The 10,449-nt window shown below is 39.9% G+C and overlaps 1 protein-coding gene and 1 long non-coding RNA gene across 2 annotated transcripts; one reads left to right on the plus strand and one right to left on the minus strand.

Moving 5' to 3' along the window:
- The first annotated feature begins 2,483 nt into the window (after positions 1–2,483).
- Positions 2,484–4,735, plus strand: LOC103699878 (protein VERNALIZATION 3-like). Its single transcript, XM_008781874.6, has 4 exons — positions 2,484–3,605; positions 3,740–3,801; positions 3,917–3,957; positions 4,331–4,735. The coding sequence occupies exons 1-4, from the start codon at positions 3,414–3,416 to the stop codon at positions 4,552–4,554; spliced, it is 519 nt and encodes a 172-aa protein (XP_008780096.1). The 5' UTR covers positions 2,484–3,413; the 3' UTR covers positions 4,555–4,735.
- LOC148700524 (uncharacterized) lies at positions 4,047–5,585 on the minus strand. Its single transcript, XR_015972469.1, has 2 exons — positions 4,742–5,585; positions 4,047–4,559 (listed from the first exon to the last, which is right to left on the minus strand). It is a non-coding gene; the product is annotated as an uncharacterized LOC148700524 (long non-coding RNA).
- Between the last annotated feature and the right edge of the window lie 4,864 nt (positions 5,586–10,449).

Consider the following 10,449-nt stretch of genomic DNA (forward strand, 5'->3'; position numbering starts at 1 on the left):
CACCGCCGATTGGTCGACTTGATTCGGTTAGCAATGGTTTGATCCGAGGTGTATCACTTGCTCCTTACTTCTGAGGCCGAGCTGATCTCCTTGGCTCGGACGAAAGAAGTAGTTGTGCCATTTCATTGAGCCAACCTGTTGAGCTGACTTGCAAAGCCGAGCCACCTTCTCGAGCTATTCTGCAGTCTTCTAGAGGGTTCCAGAGGTAGCATTTATTATCTAGTGGTGTTCGACGACCTTCTCGAGTCATTATCATATATGGTAGGATCTCCAAGGCAATAATTGGACTTCTCAAAATGACGATCCATGTGGTTGCCCGAGGTCAAATACCGTGGCAACACGCGACAAAGATCGTATCGTGTTGTCGAAGGGTCAGATCAATCTACTCGAATGTTAGACTTATTTGGTATGGGTCCCTCATGGGACCCGCTTCTCTGCTTTAAAGCTTCAAGTTGTGGATGCATATCCACCAGGCATACGATTCTATCTTAGAGGGGGCCAATGACACATGAGGAGCTGGTTTCGCATCCCTCTCTCAACAAGATGCCCTCATTCCTAGCTGCTGTTGGAGGACTAGAAAGGTAGAATGCGGGGTATGAGACACGATGAAAATCGGGAATAAAGTATAGATAGAAAGTAGATAGCCTTTTTTTATCTTTTATTGCTATATTCCTCTGAAGATTTTTTTAACGGGTATGTCCCCTCCCCTTTTATTGCCCTGATTTGTTCTTTTGTGTGCATCACCTTTTTTTTTTTGCGAAACTTTCTATGTTTTCTTATTTAGTTATATCACAAGAATGAACAACCGGGTGATAATAAAAAAAATATATATAATTCCATGTAATAGAAGAATAAAAATAATAATTTGAGAAATAAATAAAAAAAATAGATGCATCATATTAACTCTTTCGACCACTTCAATCACCATGGCATGGTTTGGCATTTTGATTGCAAGAAAAAAAAGTGAGTTTTTTTTTATCTCCTGTTACGTTTGATTGTATTAAATTCTTGTTTGAAATTTTTTGTGTCCAGTGAAAAATAAATAAGAAGCAAATTTTTCCTACTTTTTTTGAAAGTTTCCAAAAGAAAGAAAAAATGGAATTTTTTTAACTTCCTTTTGTTACCCAACTTTAAAACATCATACTTTTTCACTTTATTATGAATATTGTTTTATGTGCGCACAACTTTACCTTTTTATATGACTTCCTATAATTGTTATGAATCTTTTTTGTGCGTGATTTTTTTGAGGGCGCAGTATTTTTTCCATTTTAATGATTTTTTTTTCCTTTTTGAAGTGTCCCACTAAAAATCTAATTACTCATCAAGAAAATAATACGAAAAAATATTTTTTTTCTTTTTTAATGCATCCGAAATTTTCAAAGGAAATAAGATTCTTTCCTTTTGCAAAGAGTGCCACTAAAAATCAAATTTAGAAAATATTACGAATGAATTATTTTTTTCTTTTTTTGCGAATGGATTTTTTTTTTGTGCATGAGTTTCTTTTTGAATGAATTTTTTCTTTTTGAAAAGACTCCCTAAAAAACTTATTTATTTCAATTTTTTTATGCTCATGGAGAAAAAATTATGCACAAAATATTTTTTTTCCTTTTTTTGTGCATGTGGAATTCCCAACAAATAAAAAGCAGGGTTTTTTTGTGCACGGAGAATTTTGCTTTTTGAACATTTTTTTCCTTTTTAAAAGAGTCCTCCCAAAAAACTAATTCGGAATGTATTGTCCATGATTTTGTTTTTAAAAAAAAAATCCCACTATAAAGATAAAGTATAGGTGCAAAGTAGATTGCCTTCCTTTATCCTTTATTCCAGTATTTCTATTGACAAAGACCAAAATTTTAACATAGAAGAGAGGAGGACAGCATCGAACTCTTAATACGAGGTGATTTAGTTTAGGAGATCATGAGACTCGAGGAGACCGCTCCTTTGAAAAGAATTCATGGACAAGAATAGGAAGGAAAAGGAGGTGCCCAGCCATTCAGCTAGGGCATGAGCCGGGGCCGGACTGCACCTGGATTTGGAGGTCCGGACTTCATCCGAGGGTTGCTCTCTTTCTATGGAAGGTGTTCTGGAGCCGACTTCCTACGAGAGCAGAGCTGAGCAGGCGAGGTTGGGGGGTCCCAGCTGAGTGCGGGACGTGCGGAGCTGAGGAGTCAGTGGACCATGTGCTCTTCCAGTGTACATGGGCGCGGACGACATGGCAGTGGGCTCGGATCCCGCGGGGGGCCCGGAGTGAGCGGCTACAGTTTCTCAGGGTGACACGGCAGTGGTTAGCCAGTTTACGGACTCGCGAGGAGGGCATTAGAGCTACTTGCACAGCGCTTCAGATCTGGCTGGCAAGGAATGCCCGCACTCTCGGTGAGCGCAGGGTGTCACCGAGGTTTGTAGCAGAGCTTGCTCGAGCACAGGCTTTGGAGTTCAGACCCGCCCCTTCTACAAATAGACCTTTGACAGCTCGGGACACCTGGGGTTCCCCCCCTGCTTCGGCAGCTTCCCAGTTGGTGTATTTCACCTGGGAGCCCCCACCCCTGAGCTTCCTCAAGGTCAACTTCGATGGGTCGGTTCTGGATGGCGGCACGCGGGGCGGTGCAGGCTTTGTCATACGAGGCCCACACTCCAGGGTAGTGGCCGCAGGTGGCTGTCAGTTGTTCGATACATCGGTGCCTGGAGCAGAGCTGCACGCCGCCTGGGCAGGCCTTCGACATGCGAGGGCAGTATTGCGGGCCAGCTCGATTATCTTGGAGGGGGACTCGGCCACTGTTGTCCGATGGATTCAGAGGGGATTGGGGGGTGAGACTACAGACCATCCCCTGATTCGCGATATTGTGATGATGAGTCAGGGAGGGGCCACTTTGGCCAAACATGTATTCAGGGAGGCCAATGGGGCAGCCGACTGGGTGGCTGGCCATGTGGCCCACCACTCGGGGTATGCCCTTTGGGTAGGAGAGGCGGAGCTGCCATTGGCACTCCGTGAGGTCTTGTATTTTGACTTTATTGGGTGTATTCGTACCCGTACTGTATGAAGCACCCGCTTTCAGCAAAAAAAAAAAAAAAAAAAAAAAAAAAAAGAGGAGGTGCCCAGTGTTTTCATCCTTAGGAGTTGGAACCAGGTGACCAAATCAAACATCATTACCACTCGTGGAGCGCCTTCCACATGTGTTCTCGTAGTGGCTAAGCCCAGATTCAAATACGCCCTTTAAAGGACCTTAGCCCTTCAGTAAAGTTAGACGTGTGAGAATCCAGCGACCAGACAGGCTTCTATATAAACGCTGTACATCCATCTCGTTTCCTCAAGCTCTCTTCTTGAGTTCTCCTCTTCCCTTGTCTCACCCTCTTACTCAGGCTATATATAGTATTAGATCTACCATACCCCATAACTTCGTTCCTGCAACTATATTACAATGTCTGGCGACGCCTTGACTTTAGGAAAAGTGGTGGGGGATGTGGTGGACCAATTCCCTAGGACCGTGCCCCTAAAGATTTTCTACAATAATAGGCTACTTTTTAATGGTGCAGGGCTAAAACCCTCTGCAGTAGTGAATAGGCCCAGCGTTGACGTTGGAGGAGATGATCTCCGGACATTCTACACGCTCGTAAGTTAAATCCATTTGTTCATTAATTGTCTAAACGGCTAATGCATGTTATTATTCTCTCTCTCTCTCTCTCTCTCTCTCTCTCTCATGCTTCTTGTTGTTGGTGGCGGCTTGGCCTCTCTTCTCTGTAAAAGGTGATGGTGGATCCAGATGCACCAAACCCAAGCAATCCGACGTTAAGAGAGTACTTGCACTGGTGAGCTCCGACCGAGGCTTGTTAGTCATTTGAACTGTTGTTCTTGCTTTTGGGCCTTCTTATTCTGAACGTAAAATGCCATGAGTGCTAAATAGTTCTGGCTCTGGTTTTACAGGATGGTCACAGACATCCCTGGATCAACGGATACAAATTTCGGTGAGTAGTTTTTTTTTTTTTTTTTTGGGTTTAGAAGGAGGGCCATCAGATAATCCTATATATCTTCATGTTAGAATCCGTACGGCTCATGAGAAAAACAGAAGGCATAATCGTTCATTCATATTGCCATACATGAGCGGATGTGATGTCTACGTGGTAAGGCAGAGGGCAGATAATGCACTTGCATGATAAATTTCATCTCATCCACATTGGCTTTCGTACAGAACATATCTATATTTATGCACCACGCAACCCAGTTTTATACCCTAAACGACTCGTTTACATATATCAAAAAAACAAAGGCCACCGTCCTGAATTTTCTTGCGGATCCAGTCTTCTTAGGTCATGCAATTTGCTTGTGGTGGTTTTTCAGGGAGGGAGCTGACGACTTATGAAAGCCCGGGACCGGCGTTCGGGATCCACCGGATGGTGTTCGCGCTGTTCCACCAGTTGGGCAGAGAGACAGTATTCGCTACTCCGACGCGGAACAACTTCAACACCAGAGATTTCGCTCAGGAAAACCATCTGGGGCTGCCGGTTGCCGCGGCATACTTCAACTGCCAGAGGGAGGGGGGCTGCGGCGGCAGAAGATTCTAAAGCGACTATTGATGTCATGGAGCAATAAGTCATAGCATAAAATTAGTAGATGAGAGAGCGTTGATGTCATGGAGCAATAAGCTATTACCATAAAATTAGTAGATAACAACGTACGTATCGTTGTAACCTATGCCTAACTTTTAAATAAACATCAAGTCAGCATCTCCAGCTACTTTACCTACTTTACCTGCCTTCTATAAACATCCTGTCCACACACCTCCATCCTCTCGTATCAAGTCAATAAGCAAAAAAACAAACATCCTGTCATGGAACTGGAAGAACCTAGCTTCTTTTTCTTTTTTTTACTGAAAGAATGGAACCTATGGCTAACTTTTAAATAAACATCAAGTCAGCATCTCCAGCTACTTTACCTGCCTTCAATAAACATCCTGTCCGCACACCTCCATCCTCTCGTATCAAGTCAATAAGCAAAAAAACAAACATCCTGTCATGGAACTGGAAGAACCTAGCTTCTTCTTTTTTTTACTGAAAGAATGGAACCTATAGCTAACTTTTAAATAAACATCAATGTCAGTATCTCCAGCTACTTTACCTGCCTTCTATAATAATGTTCTTCAGCGATACACATATGAAGTGATATAATATATTACGAACATAAGAGTTGAAAAAGTTCGCACGGATGCACTATAGGGACTGAAATCAATTCGGTCATTCGAGATGGACGGACATGCATGCAAATATAGAATATGGTCCATGGTGCAACTTGCACAGATCGCAGTATCAATTTTTGGAGGCATGGAACAATGAATATTTTGACACGATGATGATACAAGAATTTAAGAAATTACTAGGAATAATAGAAACAGCCTCCTGAATATAGTTAAAACCTACCACTGCTGAAAAGGAAACAATATCTGCCTTAAGCTCTGGCGCTGTGAAATGTATGATCGCACCTTTATTGCCCATCCGCATCGACGTAGAAAAGACATTTTCATATCTAAATTAAAAATAACTAGTTACAAGTTAGGGAAGTCAAGATGACAAAATGCAGGCGACAGTACATGAAATTGCTACAAAAGTAAAGTTTAGAGTAGCAAAAGCCAAGGTTTATTGAAGTCTAGATGTTGCAAGAAGTGGGATAAAATGCATAATTTCAAAATGTTCATTCTTTCTCAAAATGTTTATCAAGTCACTGCTACATGTCAACTTTAAAAAACTCAACAAACCAATTATCTTTCAAAGAGATACATTAATCTGATTTTTAATGACTGATTTTTCCCTACATCGTAACTATTGGTTAGTATATTCTGCTACAGATGTGACAGATGAAGCTCTGCTCCAATCAAGATTATGCAACCCCACAGGCTAGCCTAAAGCACTCATCTCCTCGTACATTTTATAGATATCGATGGTGTGTTACCGAAATCGAGTGCTTAATCCATACAGCATCTTCTTGCAATGCAGGATCTATTCTGTAGAATTGCTCTATGCATGCATGTTCTCTCTATTTTTCTTTTTATTCTTGGTTGGGTGGGGGGTTGAGGTGGAAGTGTTTTCCATGGCGCCTTCCAAGTATAGCATTTTTCAGATGCTTCTAAGACCTACGAAGAAAAGGTTGCAGAAAAATATGGTTATCTTTTTCAAAGGTGATAACAGAAAAATCATGCTAAAATTAGAATTTTTAATTTGGTTCATTTCAGCATAAAAAACTGGAACTGCAGATTTTAGTTACAGGATGGCCAAGTAAATCAATTTCAAGGTCGACAAAGCAGGGAATAAAAGGAACAAAGTCGAAAAAGTAGCCTGCTATATCATGCAGTAGAAAAAATTACCAAATGCATGGAACTTTTCCAAACTATGCAAAAAGACTAATAAAATAGTAGTAGTTCTTCACCGCTTAAGCATGAAATTGAAAAATAAGAATAGTAAGTATTTCACACATTAGTTATTAAGAATTAAATGTTTTAACAATAGGAGCTTGCAAAATACCTTCTTCACGAGGCCCCCAAAAATGATCAATAGCTCGTATATCAGAGAGCTTCATACCACCAACACTAAATAATCCTTCATGAACTACAAAGATCTTGCTATTTATGACATGAGCCAAAGGTAAACAACAAAATACTGCTGCAGAGTTCAACAAATGTTCCGCTCAACTTTGACCGGACCTGTCCCTCAAAACCAGAAATTTTGTTGATGCTCTTACTTTCATGATTTCCTCTGGAAAGATACATAGCTGTAATTTTTGAAAAGATAATTATGCAGATTAACCATAAAAGTAACTTGCATATAAAAATTAAAAAGAACTCATTGTATTCAACAGCGTATAAAATTGAAGTGCCAAATTATGCCATACCAAGGAGCAGATTAAGAAAAAGACACAATGATAATCCTGGATTTTAACAAAGATGGATAAAATAATCATATTTGAACAGCAGTATTACAAGTTCAGATGGTAACAAACTTAAATAAAGGAATATAAACATTTTATAATGTTGGCTTCAGAAATGGAAACATATTATGGAAAACGACAGACTTACAAAGTTACAATAGTAGCAATCTGTATCTCATAAATATCAAAACATAATATGTTTAGGATAGAACAAATTTTACGTACCATTAATCGCTGCAACATGAGGATTACATGAGTTTGCAAAGTAAGTTGAAGATTTAGAGCTAATGCTAGGCCAATAGTCCAGATTCACAATCAAAAGCATGTTAGGTTATACATGGTGTAATTTCATTCACACAACTGGTCACATGTGTTCAAGGTTTATCAGTGATGGATAGGACATTATAAAAGTCAAGAAATCAATAAATGATACTATTGCATCTGGATCAACCGGAACCAGGGATGAGATCCAAAATGTTTTGAGTATTTAGATCTGGATCATGAGTCCTAGATCGTGGATTTTAAGGTCCTGACAACAAATGATTTCAATGGCATTTAAAATATAAATTCTAATCCCTTGAAACTTAGGCTTCATTGCTACCTGATTACTCTATGGTTATTTCAAATATGAAAGTCCAGGTAGCTCACTCGTCTTTTTCTTGAACTTGCTTCTTTATTGTCAGTGATACTGAAGTGGAAACAGAGAGTTAATTTAGGGGGTAGAGGAAGTCAAGGGCAAAGCCGCCTCCTATGAAGCGAATTGAGAAAGATGATACAGTGAATGGATAGATGAATGTGAACGTGTGAACAACCTTGAAGATGATGCTGCCTAAGCATCTAGTCTGGATGGGTTACTGAAGTAGGGATGTCGATGTAAAGTTTATGTTATAAGGTATGCTCGACCATAGCATCAAAAATTCATGCAATTATTTTAATCAGAACTTTGCAAGAGATACTGTGTCTATTGCGACCCTCGAAATTATGATAAGAGTAAGGATATTGCAGTGCCTGAAATTTCCTCTGGTGCTTGTTTAATGATACAATGCGAGGACGGGAGGCAAGTGACTCCTAGTGACTGAAGGTCCGTTTGGTTTTGGTCTTGTATTATTGCCGGGATCCAACAGTGCGAGCCCGTTGATATGGTTCATGCGTGTGCATTTCAACAGCCTCGGCAAAGGCTGACAGCATTCTGCTGTGAACTTGTGCAATGCCGTGAGGGGGTGTTCGGTTTTGCATTTAAGATATTGCTCGAACAACATCAGGGCGATCAGAAAAGAGTATTTGGAATATTAAGGTTATCGGAGCTCGAAAATAGCAGCTCCAGCAAGTCTGGTTTGATAGAGGTGAGCTGGCTGGATGCCCATTTTGTCGAAGTGGTTTCAGCTCCCTCCCTGTGCCCTGTGCCCTGTGAATCCGAGCCAATTCGGAGCGTCGCTCTTGTCGAGCCCTCTGGACCAACCGGCATCAAGCCCAAACAGGCATCAAGCCCAGCAAATTGCTCCCTACTCGGATGCAGGACTTATTTGGTATGGGGTCCATCGTGGGACCCTCTTCTCTGCTTTAAAGCTTTTAAGTTGTGGGCGCATACCCCCCTACGATTGTATCTAGGAAGGGACCCGCTTCTCTGCTTTAAAGCTTTTAAGTTGTGGGTTCCTACCCATCGGCCATACGATTCTATCTAGAAGGGGAACAATGACGCTTGAGGAGTTGGTTTCGCATCCCTCTCTCAACGAGATGCCCACATTTCTGGCTGCTGTTGGAGGACTAGGAAGGTGGAACTCAAGATATGAGACACGATGAAAGTCGGGAATAAAGTATAGATGGAAAGTAGATAACCTTTCTTTATCTTTTATTGCTATATTCCTTTGTCATCTCCTATCAAGATTTTTTTAACAGTTATGTCCTCTCCCCCTTTTGTTGCCTTGATTTGTTCTTTTGTACGCATCACCTTTTTTTTTTTTTTGTGAAACTTTCTCTATTTTCTTGTTTAGTTATATAACAATTAACAAGAACAAAGGACACTCAGCATGATGCAGGGTGATAATAAAAATAAAAAAATATAATTCCATGTAATAGATGAATGATAAGAATTTGAGAAATAAAAAAAATAGATGCACGATATTAACTCTTTCAACTAGTTCAATCACCATGGCATAGTTTGGCATTTTGATTGCAAGAAAAAAAAATGTGAGTTTTTTTTTCCGATCTTCAGCTACTTTTGATTGTCGTAATATTAAATTCCGGTTCAAAATCTTTTTGTGTGTGGAGAAAAATAAATAAGAAGTAAATTTATTTTATTTTATTTTGAAAGTTTTCAAAAGAAAGAAAAAATAATTTTTCTTTTAACTTCTTTGTTTTTTACACAACTTCGAAACATCATACTTTTTCACTTTGTCATGAATGTATTATCCTTTCTTGTTGTTTTATGTGTGTGTGACTTTACTTCCTATAATTGTTATGAATCTTTTTTATGCGTGATTTTTTGAGTGCGCAATATTTTTTTTTCTTTTTTGAAGTGTCCCACTAAAAATCTAATTAGTCATCAAGAAAATAATATAAAAAAATATTGTTTTCGTTCTTTAATGCATCTGGAATTTTCAAAACAAATAAGATTTTTTCTTTTCTCAAAGAGTCCCACTAAAAATCTAATTTAGAAAATATGATGTATGGATTATTTTTTCTTTTTTGCGTATAGAATTATTTTATGCATATACTTTTTCAACTAAAATTTTTCTTTTTGAATAGTCCCACTAAAAATTAAATTTTTTGTGACCGTAGAGAAAATGTCATGAATGAATAATTTTTTTCTTTTTTTTGTGCATGTGGAGTTCCCAACAAAATAAGGAGCAGAGTTTTTTCGTGCACAGAAAATTTTGCTTTTTGAACATTTTTTTCCTTTTTCAAAGAGTCCTCCCAAAAAACTAATTCGGAATATATTGTCCATGAATTATTTTTTTTCATTTTTTGTATGCAATTTTTTTGTGAATATTTTTTTTTAAAAAAATCCCACTAAAAAGATGGAGTATAGGTGCAAAGTAGATTGCCTTCCTTTATCCTTTATTCCAGTATTTCTATTGACAAAGACCAAAATTTTAACATAGAAGAGAGGAGGACAGCATCGAACTCTTAATACGAGGTGATTTAGTTTAGGAGATCATGAGACTCGAGGAGACCGCTCCTTTGAAAAGAATTCATGGACAAGAATAGGAAGGAAAAGGAGGTGCCCAGCCATTCAGCTAGGGCATGAGCCGGGGCCGGACTGCACCTGGATTTGGAGGTCCGGACTTCATCCGAGGGTTGCTCTCTTTCTATGGAAGGTGTTCTGGAGCCGACTTCCTACGAGAGCAGAGCTGAGCAGGCGAGGTTGGGGGGTCCCAGCTGAGTGCGGGACGTGCGGAGCTGAGGAGTCAGTGGACCATGTGCTCTTCCAGTGTACATGGCGCGGACGACATGGCAGTGGGCTGGGATCCCGCGGGGGGCCCGGAGTGAGCGGCTACAATTTCTCAGGGTGACACGGCAGTGGTTAGCCAGTTTACGGACTC

The sequence above is a fragment of the Phoenix dactylifera genome, chromosome 12 (assembly GCF_051530095.1).
Source record: "Phoenix dactylifera cultivar Ajwa chromosome 12, Ajwa_hap1_PhDact_Kaust_v1.1, whole genome shotgun sequence".
NCBI classification, from domain to species: Eukaryota; Viridiplantae; Streptophyta; class Magnoliopsida; order Arecales; family Arecaceae; genus Phoenix; species Phoenix dactylifera.